We start from the raw sequence: 27,465 nt of genomic DNA, 5'->3' as shown, positions 1-27,465 counted from the left end.
ACCTTATCTTTTTTACTCAGACCTCTTGCGATGTCCTCCTCAAAAATCTTCTTTACCTCCTCTTCCTCAAGCTTCTCTAAATTCCACCGATTCATCTGACAACTTTTCTTCAGGTTTTTAAACCCCAATCTACATTTCATTATCACCAATATAAGTCGGTCCCTTCTTTCATTCCTTTTGCCCAGCCCGTATTCACCCACTATATTTCCTTCCTTGCCTTTTCCAATGCTTGCATTCCAATCTCCAACTATTATTAAATTTTCATCTCCTTTTACGTGTTTAATTGCTTCATCAATCTCTTCGTATACACACTCTACCTCATCATCATCATGGGCGCTTGTAGGCATATAAACGTTAACAATCGTTGTCGGTTTAGGTTTTGATTTTATCCTTATTACAATGATTCTATCGCTATGCGTTTTGAAATACTCCACTCTCCTCCCTATCTTCTTGTTCATCACGAAACCTACTCCTGCCTGCCCATTATTTGACGCTGAGTTAATTACTCTAAAATCACCTGACCAAAAGTCGCCTTCCTCTTCCCACCGAACCTCACTAATTCCTACTATATCCACATTCACCCTATCCATTTCCCTTTTTAAATTTTCTAGCCTACCAACCTTTTTTAAGCTTCTAACATTCCACGCTCCGACTCGTAGAATGTTATTTTTTAATTTTCTGGTGACCCCTTCCTTAGTAGTCCCCACCCGGAGATCCGAACGGGGGACTATTTTACCTCCGGAATATTTTACCAAGGAAGGCGCCTCCATTGTTGCTATGTGAAAATGCAGAGAGCCACATTTTCTTGGAAAAAAAGCAGCTGTAGTTTTCCATTGCTTTCAGCTGCGCAGTACTCAGAGGACTGAGTGATGTTGATACGGCCGTTTAAGTCATTGTGACTCACGCCCCTAACAACTACTGAAAGAGCTGCTGCCCTCTTTCAGGAATCATTCCTTAGTCTGGCTCTCAACAGATACCTCTCCGATATGGTTGCACCTTCGGTCCAGCCACTCTGTATCCCTGAGCACTCAAGCCCCCTCACCAACGGCAAGGTCTCATGATTCATAGAGGAGGACTTATTTAGTACAAAGTAAAAACTGCTACTGATTTTTAAATATTTTCTGAACTATATTGTTTTATTCAATCTGAAATAAAATGACGACTCTAATGCAGCGATCCAACTTTTCTGTATCGGTCAATTAAAATAAACTTATCTATCGGGTGTGATCAAAAATTACATTTTTTATGGGGTGCTAATTTTGAATAAATTAAGTTACGTTCGTTCGAGTTATTATACTAACGAAACTGTTACTACCTTTATATACACCCTATGTTACATATACATTTCACTCGTCAACTGGACTGTACCTCATCGAATTCTTAATAAAGAGCTGTTTCCATCTAAACCAGAATTAGAGTATAGCGGAAATATTCTGGAACAGCATTTGTTTTAAGAATTACGTCGGCATAACGTCATAACTGATCATTTTGTCCTAATTTAAAAAGTATTTAGTGACAAACTGTATAAGAGCCACTTAATCGGAAAAAATAAAACAAAATGAAGACAAAGGATAATATTGTGGCGCAAAATATACCATTTACGATCATAAGCACAACTCTCGTCTCAAATTTCAGAATGAAATTTCTCGCCTTGGTACTCTTTGTATCAGATGTGCGTAATCGTTTTTAAAGAATCAAAATTAAATATTTTTTTAAAGTAAAATTTCTTTTTCTCAATTGTTTTTAGCTAATTTTAAGAAAATCGGTTTGTCATTTGTTCAACAGCTTAATAAATTTTGTATATTACATTTTTTTACTAGTTCTTATGATAATATTATATTTATTTTTTAATAATATTTATCATAATCTTTAAAATAAAATTTAATTAAAACCAACTTTTTATATATCACATACTTGTGTTAATTTATCGAATGTTCTAGTATTCGCTATTAGCCTAACTTCGATTGAGTGGTATGAACTGAAGTCTAATTTCTAACGTCTGGTTCGCGTTTACTTAAAAAATGGTCGACTACAGTAAATGGAAGGATATAGAGGTACTGCTTTCGTGCTCAACTTTTAATGCTTAAGAACTTTTTTAAATGTTATTTTTGTATTTAATAATTTGAATGGTGTAGCTAGTTTTCAGTTTGTTTGCTGTTGAGGTTAGGTGTTCGCATTGTCGTAGTTTTTATATTTGAAATATTTATTAGATTCTTTCTTTCGCGTATTTTATTTTAGAAATAAATCATATATTAAAAATGCATTGAAATGCAGCAATAGCTTTTTTATTAACTTACTTTTCGGTGCGAATTGTATTGTTCAATGAATCAAGACAACACATACTCAAATAAGACTGCATGGATCTCCTACATTTTTTCAATTGTATATGAGTTAAGTGCTGGAGGATGGTTTAGAAGGTTTTATTTTTATGAGAATTATGTTTAACATAGATATCTTGCAATTTGTGGATGATTAAATTGTGATACCATATGATAAGATCTTTTTCCTTATGACCTTAAACATAGTTTATAATAAATATAAAAATAATTCTTAGTTTTTTAAATTGTTGATTTGTATTAGGTAATCGTAGTTTCCAAAAGTTTAAAATTCTGAAATATCTTGCCAAATAATTATGCATTGCAAATGTATTCAAAGTGCTACAAAAATTACTCTGGTACGAGTTCAAAATTGTCCTATGTGTTTCGTAAGTGCACTTCTTTTTCATTTTGTAGATGCCATATGAAGACTATATCCTGAATGTGAGTATTAATACCTCAAAATTAAGAATTATTGATAGTATAATGTTCATACTATGCATGTTTATCAACCACTGGTAAATTGGAATTTCATCATACTATTGCCATAAACTTGATATAATTGTGATCCCAGCCCAGATCTTATGATCCAATTTTGTACTGTTTTTATAATCAAAGCCTTTGTTCCACAGTGAATTCCACACCCACCAAGAACTGTTGTGAGAGTTATCTGTTATGTGAGTTTGTAAACTGCAAAGGAAGCTTGTTGTTATGTAACTTATACCATGCTAATAACTTTATATTGTAATATTTATAAAATAATAACTACATAATTTTATGTCAAAAATCATTCTTGATATTAAGTAGTATTCGTTGTGAAAATTTCATAACATTTTAGAGCTGTTGCATTGTACAAATCATATTAATGTATAAACTGTTATTAATATTGTTTTGGAGATGATTTAACACATTCTGTGCTTAGAATTAATTTCAACCTTCCCCTGATTGTTACATGCCACCTATCCAAGTGGAGTCTTTTCATTATAATTCTTCACAAAAGATCTTTAGGTTTAAACTTGACTATATATTTTTTTTTTCAACAGAAAGTTGGATTTTTAGTTTTAAAATGTAACTAATGTAGACCTTAAAAACACAAAGAAATAATACATACCATACAACAATTTTATAAATTTACTGATGTCTTTTGAGTTTACAAGAATTAATTTAAATTTTAGATTATGTTGTTTAAAAGTTAGTAGTATCAATTTTAAGTAGTGTAATTGTCTCAGAACCATGTTAAGTGACTGCAGCCTTGTACCTCATAGAAGTTACTGTAGTAGCATATTTTCACTTACGTATGAAATCATTTTTGTTATATTGATTGCTGGACATAATTTTGCAGCATATATATATATATTTTATATATATATAACACACACACACACACATACAGACACAAGATTATATGTTTACTGTTGGTTACCTTAATTAATTTAGAATGGGAGTATAATTAAGTTAAGAATGAGATTAGATATACTTAAGACCAAATTAAGTTAGGTTGAGTTTATGGTGTTGTGGGATTTGGTAAATGTTTAATTTACATTATTTACGAAGTAGATAACTTGGTTTAAATGAAGTTTAATTAGGTTTAGGTTAAAGTTAAGGTTAGGTTGGTTTATAAGTAATTTATAAATTTTACAGGAGCTTTTGTCCTTCACCTGATGGAGTCAAAATTGAAGACTTAAGTTCAACTTAACCTTAAGCAAATCTAATCTTATTTTTAATTAAATTTAACTGAAATCAAATTACTTAGTTATCAAAATAATATACATTACATGTGTATAGTGAAAAATAACAAAATTTTGGATGTGAACACTGTGTAACATATGAGGGACGTAACTTGAGTGAAGCTGTTTCCGCCAAATAATTTCATTTGTAATGCAAAATTAGATCCTAAATAAGGTATATTCTAAATCTCAACAAACTCAAGAGGTGAGTAATCATGTATAATTACTAAAAGTTATGTTTCTTATAATTATTATTTTTTTTGTAGATATCTGATGATGAAGATGAAACTCATCCAAACATCGATACTCCATCATTATTTAGGTGGCGTCACCAGGCACGGATTGAAAGAATGGAAGAACAGCGCAAAGAAAAAGAAGAATTTGAAAAAACCAAAGAAAAGTAAGTTGACAAAAGAGAATGGTTTGTTTATTTTATTGATGTTATATATTTTTGTTTGAAAAATTTATTTTGAACTAAATAAATGTTAATCTACTTATATGATAATTCTTTTTTTTAGCATGATTACTATAATTTTGTAAAATTCACAGTGTTGACTGTAGTTATCAAGATTATCTTCTCATTTTAGGATTGATAAAAATATAACTATTCAAAATGCTTTGTTACAAAAACGTAATGTGGTGTGGAACCTCTTCTAGCTACTCCATAAAGTGCCTTTTTTTGTGTATCCACACTTGTATAGGATTCTTTTAGATTAATGTTGATAATTCTTCTTTTTTTTTTATACAGTGTTTTGAAACACCAGATTAAATATGAATCACTGTTGAACATGATTCTGTTCACAAAACGAATTTGTCTTTAATATTTTTATCCCATATTTATTCTCTTCAAAAATTCACACCCTCATTATCTGTTTCACTGAATCAGATTATTTACTTACTGGTACTTCATTGTTAGAAAGATTCTAAAACAGTGCCACAGTAAAAAAAAAAATGTATATTAAACAAATGCTAGGTTGAAGAAGATGACAGCTTGGATAAGTTAATGTATCTTGTGTTATTTCTTTTTAATTGCTGTAAAGTTTAAAATTGTTACTTGCATCTGTTGATGATCACATATTCAAGTATACCAAACAACAGCTTTGCAAAATTCTAAATGTGTGACTTACTGTCTGAAGTGCTAACATTGTGTATAAATGTCTAACTACATGAATCGACAAATGTATAAAAATTTAATCAAAGTCATCTGAACTTCTTGTCAGATTCTATGAAGAAAATTTAAGGAATAATTATTTTTTAATAAGTTTGTAAAGATTACTTGCAAGTGCTAATAGTATTTTATATAATAAAGAAATAGAGCTAAATCAAATTTATAACAACTCTTACATTTGTATAATCCCTATGAGATTAGTAAAAGCATATATTTATTCTGTAGTGAAGAAGAGGAACTGTATACTTTTAGAAAAGCATTGTAAACTTCCTATAGTTAATGGCCAGCAGTTGATAATTGTTGATATGAGTGAATTTATTGATGTATTTTTTTATATGCTTACAAAATATTTAATATTTTGTAAGAGTGTAGGGTGTGAACAAAGAAAGCATCAATTCAGATTTTCTTTGTAATGATGAAGCATGCTTTGTTATATAGCTTGGATTACTTACAAAAGTAATAAACTTGTTGTAAACTTGGCTCACTAATATATTACTTTTATAAGTAATCCACCTATACGATTTTATTTAACTTTGACAAAATCACAGGGACTGTTTTATGGAGTTGGCTTTGAAGTTTTTAAAAATAGTGGCTATGCAATAATGCAATTATAACAATAGCAGTTTTGTGTTTGACTCAGGTTGGTTCAATTCTTCTTAAAAATTCTAAAAGTTAGAAGCATAATATGTCATTTTCATTTTACTGAATGTTCCTGCTAAACTCTACTGTAGTATTTTTCTGATTAAAATATACCTTTTTTTCTCAAATTTGTGTAAATATGGATCTTGATATGACTAAAGTTTCAGCCAATCAGAAGTGTTTTGTATTTTTTAATTACAAAATTAAAACTATGAATTTAAGTGAAGCAATTTATAGGGTAAAATTTATGTAATGAATTTTAAAAAATTGGTAAGCAATTTTATGTTAACCAAATATCTCATTTTATGAGATATAAATTATATCTCACATTGAATATTTTTTTGTTAAATTATTTGAAATATTATAAAAAATAATACAAAACTCTAACTTCATTTTTTTGTGAAAAAAATGCAGGAAAATTAAAAAAAAATCTTCTATAAATTTGTGAAGGATTTAATTTTGAAGTAATTTGCATTAAAAAAATTAACGATATATATCCCACGTAAATTTTAAGACACATCGGACTACATACAAAATTAATAAACATGATAAAACTGATCCTCACAACACCAAGTTGGTAAAATTCAAGGTGAGCTCTCCAAACCATTTGTGATGAAAAGAGGACTGCGCCGATCGGCTTTCACTGCTATTATTCAACTGTGTTCTAGAATTGGTAATAAGGGAATGGCTCAAAAAATGCCCCCCAAAAGTAAAAATAGGCCAAAAAAACAAAACAAATTGTCTTTGTTTTGCCAACGACTTGGCACTGCAAACAACATCGATGAAGCTAAAACACAGATATTAGAACTTCAAAACATTGCAAATAAAATTGGCTTCAAAATATCATTCAAAAAGATTGAAATTATGTCCCAAAAACCAACACTATTAAAAGAAGTAAACATATAAGGCAATAAAATTAAAAAGTAGTTACCCAATTTAAATACCTCAAAGAAATAACAACAAACAACCTAAACAAATAAACCTTGATTCAGATAAGAAGAAACAAATTAGCTAAAGTTCATATAAACATTTTTCATGTAATCATAGGAATTTACTTGATTGACTTGACATAGGATACATGAAGTTTTAACACAAAAAAAGCTTGTTTGGTTAGAAAAAATGTTTGCAGTTAGGTTAAATTTTTAACACTGATTATCAGTAATCGGTTAACTTTATTGAAAGAATATTATTGCTGTTTCTGTTTCTGAACTATATATTTTTATGAAAAAGTTTATTTGCCAGTATTGCTGTTGTAGAAATACTGTATACTTTGAAAGTAATTAACAAGAAATATGCAATCATTATCAGCATTATAAGGGTGAAAATAATCTTCCTTCAATCTCACTGTGATTGCTTGTTTGTGTGATGCACACGCACACATGCACGCATACTACTCAGAGTTCAATGTCAAAACCATATGGTTATGGGATGTAATGTGTAAATACATTATTCCTTTCTTTTACAGATTACATTTATTTTTGAATTTTATTGATTGCAGTTGCACCATTATTAATAATTTAATGATATTATGAATTCTTTTTGTGATTTACACTTATAAATAAATGAATTCTGGTTAACTGTTTAGTGTTTAAAATTTTAAGTTTAAATATAGGTCAAATAAACTTTTATGTTAAAAATTTCCCTTTTTTTTTGTATAATTTGTTTTTGCAAAATACAAATTTATACTTTACGATAAAAAAATTAATTACTTAAAAATTTTGTATAACATATTATTTAATAATTCCGTCTTGCATCTATACCAAAAGTGATTCAATTTAAAATTATAAAATTGGATCTTATAGTCTTGATGAAAAGAGGAGATGAATAAGAAAAATAGATATATCTTTTTTAAATATTTAGAGAATTTCTAATTTTTGGATAATACTTTTGTGCATTCTTATGCAAATTATTATGTCTCCATGTAGAGATGGAAATAATAATAAATTTAGTAACTTTGCAGGTATTTTTTCATTATCTTAATGTTTTCAACAGCAACAATTAAGTTGCCTAAAGCCATTACCTTTCTCATCATGTAAAACAAAAATGTTGGAAAACATGTGTTTTGATTACTTTGATTTTTATTAAGATGTTATAAAGGTACCTCAAAATAATGTGATCATTTAAATTTAAAAAAATAAAAATAAATGGTTTTAATAAAATAAAATTAGTACGAAATCTAATGAATGAAGTTGGTTGTGATTAAATAAATGAGTTTGGCTGCTTTAGAAACAGGAAGAAGTTGGAAGCAACCCAGAAGTTGATATTAGAAGCTGAGAAACAGGGAGGAGATGTCTGTGAACTACGAAAGTCATTAGCAGATTTGGAGTTAGAAGCTACAAATCTGAAAAAGAAAGAAGACAATTTGAAACTAAAAGAAAAGGTAACAAAAATGATTAATTGTATTTTTATTATATCTACTATTTATTTTCTTTTGTTTAAAACATTAGTTTTAATTTTTGTTGTTACTGCTTGTATATAATAGTTAGCAAGGAAGGAAGGTAATCTTGCCTAATTAAGATAGCAGGTATTCTGTTATAAATACAAAGCGAATCCTTTTTTGCTAAAAAGTCTACTCAGTTTGAAATTAAATGTGGGTTGTGGTAATTGTAAATTAAATTACATTTACTGTAATGGCAGGTTTGGATTGCTTGTATAAGTGTAATAGCTATTCATTATAAACAAATTGCTTGAAGATACAAATGTAGAGTTACAGGTTCTTGGATACATATTAAAGTTACTTTACAAGTAGTAGTTTTAACTAATTTAAAATATTTTATAAAAATAAATAAAATTAACAACTTGCTTTATCAGAATGTTTAAATGCAATATTTTATTTATTGATTTTTACTGACAATTTTTTTATCAAAAAAATGTAAAATTATTGTTAATTAAACATTTAACAATGTCTTATATAATTATTTTCTGCTTATTTGAAAGTGTACCTGACAACCTCACACCATTTCATAGATAGCTCATATTGATAATCAGACATCTCAATCCTATTAATGTTGGTTGATTACTGTATTTAATTAAAAAAATTTTTTTTAAGATTTACGTATAATTTGCTTAAGATAATTTATGTCTAACGTATGTATAATTGTTTTCAGTATAGGTTAATGTTATGGTGAATAATCTGTAAAATTAACTTTAAAAATAAAATAATTATATAAAGATTATTCATATTATATTATTATTATTTTTAATTCTTAATTGACTTCACATTTAAATGTATGTAATTATTTTATTTAATTGACTTCATGGTTTATATATATGATAGTAATTTTAATTTTAATATTTTAATCTTTTAATTTAAAAAAAAAAAATTGTTTGATATGTAATTTTATATAATGTATTATATTTATATAATGTATTTATATAATGTATTATAATTTTATATAATGTATTTTATATAATGTATTATATATAATTTTATAATTTTTATAACAACTGATGATGCGGGATCCCATGAAAATACTATTGGAATAAAGAAAAGAAAAATAAGGTGTGTCATTTCATTTACTTTGTAATTAACATAATAACCCAAGTACAACTTGGGTTATTCAAGATGGTTTTTGACTATAAAAAATACAATCTTTTATATACATATATAAAACTTTTTTAAAATCAAATAATTCATCAACATATTGACCACTGCGCTAATTAAATTAAAAAAAAACTACAACTTAATCACCAAACATTAAAAGAAAAACCTAATAACAGTAGTCAACTTTCACGGGATCTTGCATCATCAGTTGGTACATAATTGTATAATTACATCAACAAAAAATAAAAACTTAAAAATTTAGAGAACATAAACTCTTAACAACCATAACATTTGTAACAACTACACTGTCATTACTGGAATTCATTCATTTAGTTTTTTTTTTAGGGTTTTCTGTTACTGTGTTTGATGGTTAAGTTATTGTTTTTTGAAAATATGTACTATTGATAATTTTGTTGTAAAGATTAAGGTTACATAATTGCTATTAACAGAACAATTGCTATTTATAATTGCTTCCAGATAACACCATGGAATGTTGATACTATCAGTAAACCAGGGTTTACAAAGACTGTTGTGAACAAGAGAACTCAAAGGAAGGAAGAGAATTTAACTGATGAAGAAAGGGAGAGAAGAATGAAAGAATTTATAAAAGAAAATGAAAAATTTTTAAAGAAGTATGGAATGTTAAGAAAATATGAAGATAGCAAACGTTTCTTGCAAGAAAACCCACAGCTTGTATGTGAAGATACAGCTAATTACCTTGTTATATGGTGTATTAATTTGGAAATGGAAGAGGTATGATATATCTATAATTTTTTTTTTTGTACTTCATCTTTGTGTGTATTTATATTAGTATTTAGAAATACTAATTTTAGGTTTGAATGTTTTATAAGTCTACTTATGATGATATTTTTTTAAATATAAGGACTTTTAAGAAATTTAAAAAACAGGGAATTTATTTTCCAGGGATTTTAATTTTATCAGATATAAATGTATTTTCATTCTTTATTACCATACACAGTATATACATTATTGATATGTTGTGTAAAAAAGGGGGGGGGGTTATGTTGTGTCATAGGAGCAATCGATATGCTCTCAGATAAGGGATGTGATGACTTGGATTTTTCCATGATTACAAAACAATGCATTCATGCATTGCTTTGAAGCAACTCATCTTCGTAAGGCAGCTTTACCTGCTTTTTGTATTGTTACAGTTTTACTAAAGGCAGTAGCATTTATAGTGTTAAAAGGCAACAATTCAAAAATTATTTTTGTTGTAATGCTACAATTGCTGTTAGGAATTAAATGTGGTAAAAGAAGAGAGAAAAGTCAGTCTTGCTATAAATTAAAACAATATTAAAATTAAGGTATATCTTCAGGAATCGCCAGAGCCATGCAAATTTATTGTTCGAGATTAAAAAACATAAAGAATTTACAAAATCAGGGCATAAATGTAATAGAAAAATCTGATGTGGACACCACATTACTCCCTTGTATGCCTGTTAAATTACATATACATATTTTTTTTAAATGAAAAGTACATAAAATTTTTATATTTTTCAAATTTAAAAAAATTTTTATTATTGAATTATTATTGTAAAAGTTTTTTTACAATCGGAGGTTAATAATTATTAATAAATCAATGTATTTAAATTTAAAAAAAAGTTAAAAAAAGGAGATGAAGTCTGATTTGAAGCAATGTTCCTTCCCCTTGTAAGATCCAAATATTTCATTAGTTAAAATTTTGTTTGGCTATAATTCTGGAACCAATGGAAATAAGTATCACTTACGATATATCATTGAAATACTCTCAATGAGGGCTTATTACTGCAGTTAAGAAAAAGACCAAATCCAAATTTGGATTTTGGGCTTTCTTGGACACTTTTGGTTCAGTCGATTACAGTCAAAAAGGGAGGTGCACAGCTAGATGTTACAGCAGTCCTAAATCCAAAATTTCGACATCCTATGGCTAATAGTTTTCGAGTTATGAGAGATACATATGTACATACAGACATGCTGAAACTAGTCAAAATTGATTCAGGGATAGTCAAAATGGATATTTCTGTTGAAATCTGAAAACCAAAATTTTTTGTAATCACAATACTTACATCCTTTACTTCATTCAAGGAAGTAAAAATAAAATTAATTTGCTTTTATTTTTGAGATGAAAAATATGCTTGTTTATAATTGTCATTACATGTTTGTATGGGGCATTTCATTCAGAAAATAATCTTAAACTTTTTGAATGGAAGATGTTAAAAAAGGTTTTTTATCAAATTTGAAAAGGGGTGAATTTAGTTCAAAAAAAGAAACTGGAAGATTTAATAATGGGAGAAAATATTGAAAGACTGGCATAAAGAATGTGGATGGAAATGTTATTAAAGAAGTAAAAATATTTAACAAAGATAAGAGGTGGTGTATGTGAGATTTAAATAATGGGAATAAGGACTGAAGAGTTTTGGTTGAATTTTGGCTTGAAGATAATGCATCTTGGTGGAAGATCATCAAGAGCTGTAGTGTCAAATAAAAAGAATTTAAGATAGTTTCCTTAAATTTATTCTTTATTCAGAATGAGCTATTTTGGTATGCTGTTGTTTTTATTCTAGAGTAGTGTAGGATGCTATTACCATCAATATTTAGAACAATGAACTTTGCTTTTAGCATTAAATGATTATTATAGCTGTGCATTATTATTAAAGCTAGTATTGTATTTTGTACTATCTTCCCTACATTGCAGTGGTAATCATATTATTTATCAAAAGTAATTGCTAAATTAACTAAGATACTAATTTTCAATAGTCCTTGTGATTTGTGGAAGGCATAAGCTAAGTGATGAAATTGTAAATCACTGTCCCACTTTCACATTGCAAATACTGTCCGATGACTGGTAACTCACACTTTATGCTTAACGTAAAATGGATTGTCTGCTCTATTCTGTAATCACTTTTTATCATTTTTGGTGTTGTCATCTAAATTTCATAAATCTGATAATGAAAAATATCAAATCCAGCTTTTATGATTGCTTATTTTCTGACTTTTGAATCCATTCATTGGATGAAAGTCCATTTATTAGTCAGCCGGTCATTTGATTTATAATAGTTCTGTACATTATATTTGATTTGTTATATAGAAAGGGCACTAGGAAAGTTTTGCATTAAAGTGGAATGGATCATTACCGGTGGTTTTAAGTTAGCGCTTGTTTAGACAGGACTCACATATACTGTAGCTGCTTTAATCATTGTCAATTTTATTTGCTTTTTAGCTATTGTTATAAAAAAAGGTAGTGATATTGTTGTGGTGAAAAACTGATTACTGGGCAAATTTGTGCTACAGTTTCGTACATGGTTAAGTGTTGATCAGAGGAAATGATTCCTGTGCTTTGAGAGGTTTGTCCTCATTTTACAACAATATTTAAGTGGTACTGAGAATTTAAAAGAAATTTTGGCCTCAAGAATGCTCCAAGGTCAGGTTGACTGTCTTTGTCTGTGACTGAGGGAAACATTGCTGCAAGACAAAAAATGCTTGAGCCAGATAGGCGTATGACCTGTTACCAAGCAGAGCTGTCCTTGGACATAATGCATCAGCAGTTTGTGCTATTCTGCGAGATCACCTTCAAGTTAGAAAGCTTTGTACCATTTGGGTGCTTCATAACTTGACTGATGATCAGATGACATGTTGTATTTCATGGTGTTATGAAATGCTAAAGATGTTTGAAAGTGTTAGGAGAAAAGACTTCCATGGCTGTTCAAAAATCCAGATCAGTGAGAATTTGGTGGCTGAATTTTTTAATCTGAGGGAGTTTTAGAGCGAGTTGTGTTGGAAATCCAGAAGACAGTTGTAAGGTAGTGATATACCAAAGAATGCCTGCCTAGTTGAAGCTGTAAAGAAGCTGCTGTCAAACTCAAGGATGGACACATGGTTTCTTTACCATGATCCAAAGTTTGCTCCTAGTATTTGGCCAGAAATGGAATAAAACTGTTAAGAGCACCCTCCCTACAACCTGATTCTGCTCCATGTGACTCTGTGCTGTTCCCCCAGGTGCAGAACAGACTGCTGAAAGGTAGGTATTTTACCAGCGATATGACCATCTGAGTTTGGAATGATGAGTATGCCCAGATCTCTAATGAAATATGGCAGGGTTGTATTGAAGCTGTTTTCAAAGGATGAAGGATATGGAAATTATTTTGAAAAATTATAAAAAATAAAATCATAATTGCAAAACTTTCCTGGTGCCTTTTGTATGTTATTTAATATGTGTGAAGTATTGTAAATCCATGAATCCATAATAGTCTGTGTGTTTGGTTTGTTTATATTTTTTAGGAAGATTAATTTTTTTGTTTGTTCAATTGCAGAAAAAAGAATTATCACATCATGTTGCCCATCAGTGTATTTGTATGCAGTACATATTGGAGTTATCCAAACAGTTGGATGTTGATCCTAGAGCTTGTGTTGGTTCATTTTTTTCTAAGTAAGGATCTGTTATTCTTATCAGATTATTTTTTAGTTTAACTTACAAGTCGCTGTTTGTTATTTTCTTATCAGGTAAAGAATATTAGCTGTAAAACTTTTGGATGTTGTATAACTTATATTTGTAAATAAGTTTGTAAATGTTGTTTATAGCAAAGTTTTTGAATATTATCAGTCGCCGCTGTTCTGTGATCATTAACATTTCTAAATATCAAAAGCATGTAGTTAATCCAATGAATAATATATATATATATATATATATATATATATATATATATATATATATACACAGGGCATTTCATAATGTTCTTAGGAGTTACAAAAATTCAGTACAAAAAAGTATTTCACTTACCTAAATGAAAGTTGTAAGAGGTGATGCAGGGACTCAAACAGTTTTTGTTAAAATCTATAAATTTTCAATATGTGCTCTGGTGACACAGCATACATCAACACAAAAGTGTTGATGTGTGTTCTTGCCAAACTCGTTATTTTCGATAGAGTTGATTGCATTGATTATTCGATCCTTTAGCTCAGTGATATCGTGTGGCAATGGTGGGATAAACACGTTATCTTTCATGTAACCCTAGAGAAAGAAATCACATGGCATGAGGTCTGGTGATCTTGGTGGCCACAGCATAATGTGTTGGTCTTCTTCAGACACATGTCCTATCCAGCGCCGAGGTAATGTTGTGTTAAGGTACTGTTGAACCTCGTTATGAAAATGGGCAGGACAACCATCTTGATGGAAAATGAAGTCATTGAGTAGCTGAGATATAAGCCATAATTGTAACATATCCAGGTATATCATACTGGCGGCTACTGTCATTAACATAAAAAAGAACGGCCCATACACTGCCTCACGAGAGATTGTACAAAAAACTTTTACTTTTGGAGAATCCTGAATGTGTTCCAGCGTGTGGGTTGTGGGTTTTCAGTTCCTCAAACTCGCACGTTATGATGGTTTACTTTGCCGCTAATATGGAAAGTAGCTTCATCGCCGAAATTTATCTTGTTTAGAAAATCTTCATCTAACAACAGCTTTTCCTGTAACTGTAAACAAAAATCGAGTCTACGTGTTTTATCTCCAGAAAGACGCTTGATTAATTGAAGATGGTACGGTTTGCATATTAAATGTTTACGGAGAACTCTCCACACAGTTGTTTTCGGAATTCCTAATTCTCTGCCTGCAGCCGCAGTTGATTTTGACGGGCTGCGAATGAAACTTGAACGCACACGTTCGACATTGACTTCTGAGGTTGATGGACAACCAGTTGATTTTCACTTGCACAAGCAACCAGTTTCACTGAATTGTTTATACCATGCACAAATTGAATTGTCACTTGGTGGCTCCTTATGAAATTTCAACCAAAACGCACGTTGCACAGAAATTACTGACTTTAAGTGAAATTCTAACACACAAAACAACTTCTTACTTCCCATGGCAGCCATTTTCTCTACTGTCGATGCCTAGAGAGCAAATGGTTTACTAACTGCCTAGTATATGTGAGAAAAACTATTTGAAGTACTCTTTCTTACAGTACTTGTTTTATTCTTATGAGTGAAATAGTTTTTTGTTAATGAATTTTTGAAATTCCGAAGAACATTATGAAACACCCTGTGTGTGTGTGTATATATATATATATATATATTGACCGTGTGGGAGTTCTTTGATGCCGTTGCTTTGTTCAACCGGCATCAATAGTTTAAGCAATATAAGACTCCTACCGCTTGCTGTAGGAATATTAATATATATATATATAGGCAGATGACATATGTTGAGTCATTTGTCTCTGTACATGTCATCTGTATTTTATAAAATAAATTTTCTCATTTGACAAGAAGAAATGATGCCATTCAGCATGCTGAAGTTTTTTGTAAGCTTTGTATATGTATATATTTTTTAATATTTCCCAATTTGAAAGATTTTTTTTACCTAATAATATAAAATAAATACAATTTACATATTTGTTGTTTTTGTATTTTTAAATTTCTTTTTATGTCAATATAGTATTTTTTTTTTAAATCTTAAATCAAAAATTTAAAGTGATAAAGATCCCAAATATATGTTTTGTAGTTATTTTGAGAAGGCAGGAATATCAGCTCATAACATTGTTTTGAGTTGGGTGACTGGAAGAGGGGAAATAAGAATGAAAGGGATTAGTTTTGTTCCTCTTCCTAAAGGCCTGCCTTAGTTACGTGTAGGTTGCTTTTTGGAATCAAAGTATTATTCTACTTCTATTTGATCTCATGCTATTACAAGAGTCAGTCATTGAGTAATGAATTAGTAATGGCAACCTTAGTTGGTAGTTGCATCTCCTAACAGTAACCAAACATCTTTTCTACTATACAATAGAATACACTTCAAATTATTCATGCTCTATTCTCTATACTATTAGTTATAATGTAAATTTCTGAAAATTACAGTGAGGGAAAAAAGAAGATATACATTGGATAACGTGCGTCAATGCTATTCTTTGTTATAAATGACTAGTTTAGAATTTAGCGAGCAATTACTCTTTGCAAGTTCTTATCCCTGAAGGTTAATCCTTTTGAAATTAAGTCTTAGAAAGCATCTTGGAAATGACTGTTACTAAAATTCAAAACTTTGTATTATAAATTGAATCTGTCTGGGCTCCTTTATTTAAAAAAAAATTATAGTTAAAATTTTCAGGTACAGCTGTGACATTAATAAGTAATGCAAAGTTTGAACTTTTTTCTTCAGAAATTTTACCGATTGTGAAAATTACTCTATATAAACGGTTTTCCAGTATGAGCTACTAGATTTAAAAAAAAAATAAAACTAATTTAAAAAACTTTGAAATCTTTTAATTAAAACAGTATAGCAAGTTATAATTATGTATGAAAAAATGTCAAGCAAATAAAAATGGTCATTAAAAGCCATTTTTATTGAAATCCATCCTTTTATTGAAATTTTCAATTACATCTGAACATAATTATTGTTGTTTACTGTCACATTGAATCCCATCTTTGAATTTATAGACATTTTATGGCTTGTTAGTGTATATTTTAGTATTCATATAACCCCCAAAGAAAATAATCTGATGTCAGGTTGCATGATCTTGAAGGCCAGTTGGCACATGTAAGAATTGTACATCTAACTTAATACTTAAATCTTTTTGCCTATTTGACATGCACTGTTTTGTGGAAACCTCATGTTATCCGTATGCATATCTATCAGTTTTTCTACAAGAAGTTGTTTATCATTGTGCAATAGTGTTTCCCATCTTTTAGCATAAAAACTTAAGACATTTTCACCTTAAAAAAAAAAAAATTGTCCCAATTATACCTAAAGCCCTTAATTGATCAGACACATTGAAGAACTGATTGCTCATAAATTCATTTTGGATTTTTAGTATTCTGGATGGAAAAATTCTGTTTATTCTTTTATCAATTAAAACGAAAATGGATTTCATCACTGAAAATGATTTTCTTGCAAAAAAATGACTGATTTCAAGCAGCCATTAACAACTCTACAATACTGTCTGTGGTCTGCTGGCTGTAATTTTGTTTTAAATGAATCTTAAACATGTGTAAAGCTTTATGTTTTTGTATTGGTTTGCTTGGCATTTCTCCTGCCACCATCCCATTCGGTCGCCCTAAAGCATAAGACTGAATGTCTATGCCATAAATGGCTACTGACCTTGAAACAGTTTAGCGGCCAGTGTCCTAAATAGCTCCTAGAGAGCTTAACTAATGACGTGAGTGAACTAACAGTGGTGCCATACACCACCGGCTTACGTGTCCCAATTGCCCTCTTGTCGTATATTTACTAAAATGGGTAGGCGCACCCTGTTGGCTACTAAAAATATATGACATCCTTAAATCAAAATTTACTTTTTCTAGACAGCAGTTCACTGCCACTCCTAGGTCGCTGAATGCCAGCAAGTACCAAGTAACTGTCCACCATATTAAAGCTCTTGGAGCATTAATTGGCTGGTGGTCAGCCATATATATCTCTAGGTTAGCTTCACACACTAGTGTGGTAGGAGTCTTTTCCCTTAGGTACTCTACTGATGTCAGTTGAACATAGCACAAAAAAAAAAAAAAATTGTCAAATTCCACATGATTTTGACAATGTGGCTCTCGCCACATTGAGTCGCTGCTTGTGAGTGGCCAATTTTCCCCTTCACCTTTAAGTTCCTGGGTGGCAGCTCGGTCTCTGACCTTCCCCCAAGAGCAGGGCAATCAAATATCAGGTGTTCATTTGACTGGACCTCCCCGCAGATGCACAGCTCATTAGCTGCCAGGTGGAACCAAAACAGATATTGGTTTAAATTAACATGGTTAGTGAGCACCTGGGCATCAGTTGTGCTTAAAAATGAGCTCGAGGCATACCATCCTCCCAGATTTTGTATAAACTTATACAAGGAACTTTCACCACTAAATCGATTGGGAGAGCCTTTCCCAATATGGTGGTGGTAGCCTCGTAGGAGCTTTATGTTTACTGATCCTTTCTAAAAATTTGCTATGTAGTAATATTGTAATGTCTAATTGCTGTAAATGGCATGGCCATTATTGGATCTTTAGCAGTATTTTAATGAATCATTTACAGCTGAATGAGCATGTTCAGGCATTGGTTTTTTTCAGATCCAGTTTTTTTCAGATTGGTGTGTTGTACTGTAAACTGTTTTTTATATTGAATGATTATGCAGAGTTTGTGAATATGTTTTTCACAGAATGCAGATTTCTATTAGTATTTTAATATGCGTAAGTTTGTTATATTGCTTCGTGATTAAAATTTTGATGGACAACTGATGATGTGAAACAACAAATAACAGTTATGTTAACTAAGACACATAATTAACAAATTCAGTAAATTTTTACTAGTGGATGACTAGTACTGATAATTAGTACTGAAGAAAATTCATAAAAGTATTAGAGATAATTTTAAAGGTTTTCACTAACTTGTTAAATTGAAGATGTATACTCAAAAGGTAAGAAAAATATTTGAAGACAAAAATTTTACCCATATAAGGAGAGTTATAAAACTATTTCGGTAGTAAGCAAGTTTTTTCAGGTTATTTAAATCAATTTTTATTTTAATGTAATTCCTTTTTACCCTGTTTAATGCTTGTTTTATAATTTGTTTGATTAGAATACAAATTGCTGAACCTGAATATAAAACTTCATTTGATGATGAGTTAAACAGTTTTAAGGAGAGAGTTAGCAAACGTGCTCAAGAAAAACTTGAACAGGCTGTTAAAGAGGTTGAAGAAGAGGAAAGAAAGGCGAGGTTAGGGCCAGGTGGACTTGATCCACTTGAGGTTTTAGAATCTCTGCCTGATGTAAGTTATCAAAATTTTTATTGTGGTAAGCTTAGATAAAGTAATATTAGAATATTTTTATAATAGGTATTGCTCTTCTTATTTCACCTTGTATAATGATAATGGTTTGTAAGTTTAATATTTTTAAATGTTTGCTACAAGTTTTCTATCTTTTTATTAATAATTTTATTAATTTTTTTCACAAAACTAATATGTCGAGGGTTGTAATAAATCAGGAAAAAATTGTTTAATGATTGAAATCTCCAAAAAAAGGGAATATGTCGATTTGTGTGATCTTTTCTGTCAAGAACTTTTGTAGCTCATGTAATTTTTGTATTTTCAATTATGTTGAAAAAATAGAATTTTTTATATCAGTGTTTTTTTAAGCAGTGTTAACTGATATAAAAAAAAATAATGAACTGCACTTGAAAATGTTTGTTAAATGAACATTAAAATTGAATAGTATTATTAGGGTTAGGTTGTTTAAGAAAAAAATTGTGATTACTCTTTTTATAAAATTATGTTTTTAATTCATTTATAGAACAGATCAGATAGTAAGCTTAAAAATTTAGTCAAAGACAAAATAATGAAAATAAATACAGAACTGTCAGAAATGGAAAACTGGTAGATTATTGTTTAAGAGGAATACATTTTTTGAAATGTTGATAATTATTAATTAATAGGATAAATGAAAGAGAGGTGGAGAAGGGGATGGAAATGAGAGAGGGTGGAAAATAGGAAGTGGGAGAGCATGACTATATTTTAAAATGATCTTAGTGTTTAAAGGAAAATTAGTGTAAAATATGTAACAAATTACCCATGTATTATTTATATAAATGTTAAAATATTAAAAATAAATTACTTAAAAAAAACATGTAAGTCTCAAAGATGTAGTGAAATTTTTCAAAAATACAAAATTCCATAGATAAAAAAACCTAAAAGGAGAAATTAAAAAGTGATTATTGTACAGTGAATTTGTACAGTCTTAGTAAGAACCAAAAATAGTAAACAAGAACCCAATAACTTAACTATCCCCAACATTTGAACTAAAAGTGATATTGTATCATAGGGATTCCTGTTATCCTGCAGAGGTTGGAATAGCATCATTTAGATTAAGCACAAATGGTATTAATTTATCTATACATAATTATAATTTACTTTTTTTAAATGGAATTTATGATATCAAGTGGAATGGTTAGTTACGAATAAATGACAGACTCAGTAAAAGTATGTTTTTTTTTGCAATTTGGGGATCTATAGAAACTGAATTGTTGAATATGACTTCAACTGTTTGCATTTGTCATTACTTCACATCCTTCATTTTTCAGTATGTTACTTTCTGAGATTTCTACAAGTTATAGAACATGAGGTTGTAAGAATTGTTGTTATAGGATTTTATTTGAAACTAACCAGAACTATTTTAAAATATTGAGGAATTTTATACTCTTTTCAAAACTTTTTTGATATCCTTGTGTAAATGGTACTGTTATTGATGCAATCATTCCAGCTGAAGTTATTGCTGCCAGTAGGTTTTTTTTTTTTTTAATTGTGAGGATATGTATCTAGAATTTGATAAAAAATATATGATGCACTAGATTAGCCTCATATTTTTCCATTTAGTATACTATACTCTATGTATCTATTACTAGCAAGTGTGACAAATGATAATTCTTACTCTAATTTGGGGTGATGTGTACTTTATTGTGTTCATTAACAGTCTGGAATGTGAATTGATTGAGGGAGATAAGATAGAGAGTTTGAATATACGTTAACAATAAATTATTATTTTCTCACTTCTCAGTAGTGAGAAAAGTACCAAAGGTTACTACAAATAAGTTTTAAAAAATATTAAAAATATTTTCAAATTTTACCTTGATAGATGGAAAAAGTAGAATAAAAATAATAGGTCTTAAGGAGAATGGAAGAAAAATTTTTTCTGTAAAATATCATTATAAGATGGAAATTATTATTATTAAGGCATGTATTCAGGAATTTGTGTTTTAAATTATACTTTGTGAGGGGGGGGAACGTTATGAATGAATGAGTAGGATTGAGAAAGGAAGAAAACTTTAAACTTGTCTTAAAAGAATTATAATACTAACTATAAAAAAGATTCTTGTATGTGGGAATATGGAAATGGAATTTTATAGTGTATGAAAAATGCTTTTAGCAACTTTAAATTTTGGTTGCATTTCTTGTTTTTTTTAGGTCATGATACCCTTTGGATATTCATGTTTTATCTCCAGTAATGATTTTTTTTTTAAAGTTTCCATTCTTTTTAGCCCAGTTCATAAGCTCTTGACTCACATAAACTCAATTCTGTTTTCTCTCATTAATCAAAAGGCAAGACACAAACTGGCTGCAGTACATGTCAATTATGTGTAATAAATTCATGCACACAGTTCAAAAACTGTGTGCATGAAATTCACTTCTTTCTTTAATGATGGGTGGAATGGATTCCTTAACTTGCCACAATTTCTTCATCAGTCTTGGATGTTAGCAGTCGACCTGAATGAGAGTCATTATAAGTTGAAATTTGGTCATCTTTGAAACATTTATACCACTCGTACTTTTAGTCCAGCTTATATCCTCTTTCCTATATGCTGTTTGTAATATTTCAGATGTGTTTGTAAAGTATTTTCTCAGTTTAAAACAAAATTTCACATTAGTTTGTTGTTTATGAAAATCTGTTTTGAATGCAATAAAAAATGTAAGGCACGTGTAACACTTTGTGGGATAACAGATGTAGCATGATTACTAAACAAAAGGTTATGTTATGGATTTCACTGGAATTCATCCAGTGTTATGGCTTGGTTGCAACATATTACACATTTCATTAGTAGTGTTATCTGTGGCAGAATTTAAACATTTTATGGACAAACCTTATATGTATGCATGTGCGGTGTTTGTGTTGTGTGTTAGTGTACATTTGGCGTGGTGATTTCTATGTACGGGACATTGATGTTAAAATGAGCAGTTAGGATCTCTACTTATTAATTGGTCCTAATAAAACTTTTTCTCGTTCTGAGCCCTTTAAAATATTTGCCATAGTAGTTCAGCAGTATCGTTGACAAATGTTTTTTGTTAAGTATATTAGTATGTGGTTTGTATAAATTGTGTTTTATAATTTATTATTATTATTATTTCAGGCATTGAAGAAGTGCTTTGAAACACAAGATACTGGTCTGTTGCAAGAGACCATAGCAAAGATGCCTCATGAGGAAGCAGTTTACCACATGAAACGGTGTGTAGATTCAGGGTTATGGATACCAGATGCCAAAAAAAAGCAGAAGGAAGAAGGAGAAATGAGTCATGGTGGTGATGATATTGCTGGCGAGGAGATTTATTCAGCAGTCAATGATAGTGATACTGTTGTTGAAACGCCATAATGTATTTTTGGAAATGTTGATTAACAGATTGTGACAGTAACAAAATACATATATTTTTATGTATTGTACATTTCATTACAGTAATGTTGAACAAACTATTTCTAATCCTGCTGTTGAACATTCTGATTTTAATAATTATATACTCTCTGATATTAATTTGTTTAAAAATTAATTACAGACATTTATTGTTTCATTGTATAAATACATATAATGTATACATGCTTCTATTTGCAATTACAATGAGTGTATGTATGTTAACATGATTGTGAGAAAGAGAGAGAAAAAAGAGAATAAGTGTATTAAACTTTGCTACTCTAATTATTTTCAAAATGTATTATAGTTACTAAATTAACATTATAATTCTGTTAAATTAGTAACAGATACTTATGAAGGAAGTACTGTTTACATTAGTTTTACATTATATAAAACAAATAATAATATATGTTATGATAGATAAATTATAAATTTTAAGTTTCGTATATTTTTAAATAGTGTAATAAATAAATAAATTATTCTTTATCTCTATTCAGTTGCTTGTTTAACATCTTGAATTATCAGTTTTATGTGATTGTGTGATATATATATATATATATGTGTGTATGTATGTATGTATATATGGTATATATATTCAACTAGTTTTCCAGCTGCTGCCGGGTGTGTGTGTGTACAGGCAAATGCAATTATTGCTACTGGCTTGCTAGGTTGTGATGTAACTGCAATGTAATTATAATTATCCCAGTAAATATGCAGCCTGGAATAGACTAAGGTCGACCACTACTGAGATGTAAAGGCACCTAGTAAAGGCAGTTACTTTTGTACGGATATGAATACTAGATCAGGGATAGCGGTTCTTTTACTACTAACGGTAAGAACGGTATGGTTAACTACCACTAACAGTATGGTGGTTGGGTTTCAATTAACCGCTCATCTTAGGAATGGTTGACTTGAGACTGTACAAGACTACACTTCATTTACATTCATATATTTCATAAATATTATTTATACAAATCATCTCACATCATTCATACATAAGAGGGTAGTCTGAAAAGTTTTGAGCCTCAACATTAAGATAGTAACACTCATCAACAAAAGTTTGGGGATGTATTTGTGTATGCGTTGAAAGGTGCTTACTAAAATTTCAGCCATTTTGAATGCTTAGTTATTGATTGATGATCGTTCGAGTAAATCATTACGAGTGTTTTTGTGAAAATGGAAAAAATTGAATATCGTGCCGTGATTAAATACTTCAATATGCCTATGCAAATTAAAACCGAGTTGGACGCTATTTAGAGGGATTCTGTCCCATCATTTGCTACTGTGAAAAGATGGACAGGTGAAATTAAACATGGTCGTACCAGCTTGGTTGATACTGAGCGTTCGGGACAGCCAAAAACTGCAAGCACCACCAATATCAAAAAGTTAACCAAGTGGTACTGAACGACTGGATGAATTAAGGTTAGAGAGATGACCGAGGCTATGGGCACATTGAAAGAACATGTTTATCATATATTAACTGAAGAATTGGATATGTGTAAGCTCTTCGCGCATTGGGTGCTGTGTTTGCTCACTTTGGACCAAAAATGCATTTGAATGAACATTTCAAGGCCCTGCTGGAGCAGTTTAAGCGAAATGAGTTAGATTTTTTGCATCGATTCATAACAGTAGATTAAATGTGGATCCACCACTACACTCCTGAGATGAAACTACAGTCAAAACAGTTGATTGCAAAGAGTGAACCTGCTCTGAAAAAGGTAAAGATGGTTCATCGACCGGGAAGGTGATAACTGTTTTTTTTGGGATAGTATCAGAATTCTGTTTATCGATTATCTGAAAAAAGGTAAAACAATAACGGGACAGTATTACGCATCACTACTTGACAAGCTGAAGACAGAAATTGGAAAAAACTATCACATTTGAAGAAGAAAGCGCTTTTCCATCAGGACAATGTGCCTGCTCACACTTCGATGATCACTATGGCTAAAATTCATGAATTGCACTTTGAATTGGTTGACCACTCACTTTAATCACCAGATCTGGCTCCAAGCAACTTTTTCCTGTTTCCTAACCTGTTTCGCTTGGAGGAAAGAAATTTTCATTAAACAAGGAGGTTTTTGCATATGTAAATACCTATTTTGCAGAGTAAAACACCAGCTACTATTTGGAAGGGTAAAGAGATTAGAGCATGGCGTGAAAAAGTGTATTGACTTGAAAGGAGACTTTGTTGAAAAATAAAACTATATTTGACATCAAAAATACATCTGTCTATGTTAGGCTCAAAACTTTTCAGACAACCATTGTGTCATGAGAATGAAATGGATTACCTGAAGTAATACCTTATGGTGGTTCCAAAGGCTAAACAGAAAAAGAAAGAAGAAAGGTCAACCATTCTTGAGATATGTTGCTAATTGAACCCTAACCACCAAAGAACACCTATATATTCATTGTCTAGTATTCAAATCCAGTAAGTAACTTATCCTTACTAGGATTTGAACCTCAGAACCTTCATGTTTAAAAATTAGCTGTTAAGCATGTATGATTTTATAACTAGACAAACCGGTGAGTAATGATTTTAAGTGAAATTTTCTGCATTCCTTTTCATGATGTTTGGCAGTGATGTCGTTTAAAATTTGACATACTGAATAAATAAGATAAAACAATTTTTAAAATATCTATTTTAAAATGTTTTCTTTTATTTTTGCAACCCTCCTCACTCAAATATACAAAATATTTTCAAACAGAACAGTCAAATAAACACCCACCATAAAAAAATAAAAATATCTTTGAGCTGAAAACATTTTGAAGGTAGGTTTTTCTAAGAATGTTTTATTACACAATTTAGTTGTGTGGTCTTTAAAAAGTTTGAATTTCAAAATTCCAAGTTGTTATAGTATTTTATAATGAAAGTGAATAATTTAACAGGCTTTAAAGGGAAAATAAATGTAATAATTAATAATAAAAAACATAAAATGGTAAACTTGTATTGGTAAAAATATGGATTTCTGATTATTAATGTATCACCACTTAAGGGAAGAAAAGTGAAGGTTAAAGGTAGGGGGATGATCAAAAGGAGGGACTGCTTATGGTCAGATAAGTTTGCCATGTATGTACTCCTTGGCAGATGTTAAAAATAATGGCATATGTGTAAAATTAAGTAAATAGATGAACCATGTAAATTGACTAATGTAACTGTTGGCTGTTGAGAAACATTTTCAGTTGTCAGTCTTAATTTTAAATAATAATTGTAAACTGCATTTAATAATTTTATTTTGGATTGTTAATTTTAACTGTAATTCATTCTGCCCTTCTAGTTTTTTAATAATAGACTTACAAGTATGCAATATGTCAGCATCTAAATCTGATTTCAACCACTTTGTTATGGCAATTAACCAACATTATTTTCAGCACTTGTTCTTTGGCATTTATATTTGCTGTTTGAAAATTATATTCATTGCATTTGCTCCTAATGTTTTGTCATTAGTAGTTCATTACTTTCAGAAGAAATCATTAATTGCAATCTGTGATGAATAATTAAACATAATAGTTTCTAAATATGAAATTTTAATTTATTATTTTATAAAATTGAAAATTACTCGTGCAATTATTAGAAAAGCCGTTATACTGCAGTTGAATAAAATTTAATCAATTTCTGTGTATGAGTTTATTACTTTGGTCTTTCATTCCAAACTGTTTCAAATTACATCAGAGAATAAAGGAATGGATAGTCCTTTTTGCATCATAAATTATCAACAGATTTGAATTTCTTGTACATTGAATACAAGTTAATTAATGACAAAACACTGATTGCTTCGTTAAACATTAATATCTCTCTAACTAAATAAATTAAGGCAATTATAATAATTATAACCTATCTGTACTGTTTACTGTATAGATACAGTACAGTACATGTACAATTCTGTATGTGTGTACGGTTGTTTTCTCCTCACAAAGTATCATAAACTGTAGTTAATTTCCAAATGTGGTTTGAAAAATAAAACATGGTGGAAATTAGCTTTTTATAAATTAATTTTTTAATCCACAATTAATTTTTTAATCCACAACTGTTTTATTTTATGTTGAAAATGATTATAAGAATTATTACTTAAGAATAGTGGAACTTAGCCGATTTAAATCCCATAGAAACTAAAGATTTGAATTAAAATTTCAATTTAGTTATTTCAGTTTTACTTCTAACAGCAGTGTCTTATCAAAATAGCCATATTTATCTCTATTGTGCCATATTCAAGCTGCTATAAGATGAGAAATCCATCTCAATGTCTTGAAAATTGCAGCTCTGGGATTTTCCCTACTACTTTTTTCAAATATATTGATTAAAAATTAGTTATGCATATACATTCCTGATCAATTTTGCACCTCTTTGATCAATCAAATTTAAAAGCGATCCGTTTTCATTCATTTCTTCTTGATCTTGTTCATTACTTTTTCTCTCTATCTACTTTGTCCTTGCAAATTTCCTCCAGATGAACATTTACATTGCATCAAGCCTTTTCCTTTCTGTTTTTCTGTATGTCAATGTCTTGCATCCATATGTTGACACATTCCACACAAATTAGTTATTTTGTGTCCATATGTTTTAAAATATTTGAAAATTTTAAATCAATGTTATTGAAATTAAATAGCGCTGGAAGAAATATTTTATTTATTAAAATTAACTTTTAAGTACTGTGCAGTAAAAAGGTTTAAAAAGTTACTACTGTAAATTAATAAGAATAATGACCATGTTATCTTTGACTGTTTAAGTTTTTAGTGTTCTCTTTGATCTGAAATTGTGTGTTACTTAACATTTCAGTGTTTGTAATGCTTCACACAGGAATTTTCTTGTCATCTTTGTCGTCTCATTCATTAGATTACATTCAGGTATTTTATTTTATTAACAATATTTTCTTTACTTGACCTACTAATAATAATTTAATGATCATGCAGCGAAATAAAGAAAATTATATTGTAACTTGTTT

General features: G+C 29.8%; 1 protein-coding gene across 1 annotated transcript; it reads left to right on the top strand.

Moving 5' to 3' along the window:
- The first annotated feature begins 1,894 nt into the window (after nucleotides 1-1,894).
- Cdc37 (cell division cycle protein 37) lies at nucleotides 1,895-23,017 on the top strand. The gene is made up of 7 exons (XM_075370186.1): nucleotides 1,895-2,054; nucleotides 4,309-4,442; nucleotides 8,076-8,229; nucleotides 9,871-10,146; nucleotides 13,704-13,819; nucleotides 18,935-19,124; nucleotides 22,253-23,017. Exons 1-7 carry the CDS (start codon nucleotides 2,022-2,024, stop codon nucleotides 22,490-22,492), a joined length of 1,143 nt encoding a protein of 380 aa, XP_075226301.1. The 5' UTR covers nucleotides 1,895-2,021; the 3' UTR covers nucleotides 22,493-23,017.
- Nucleotides 23,018-27,465: the final 4,448 nt, after the last annotated feature.

Source organism: Lycorma delicatula, chromosome 7 (genome assembly GCF_047948215.1).
Source record: "Lycorma delicatula isolate Av1 chromosome 7, ASM4794821v1, whole genome shotgun sequence".
In the NCBI taxonomy this organism is placed as follows: Eukaryota; Metazoa; Arthropoda; class Insecta; order Hemiptera; family Fulgoridae; genus Lycorma; species Lycorma delicatula.
Note: the sequence above shows the minus strand (reverse complement) of the source record. Positions and strands in the feature narration are given on the sequence as shown.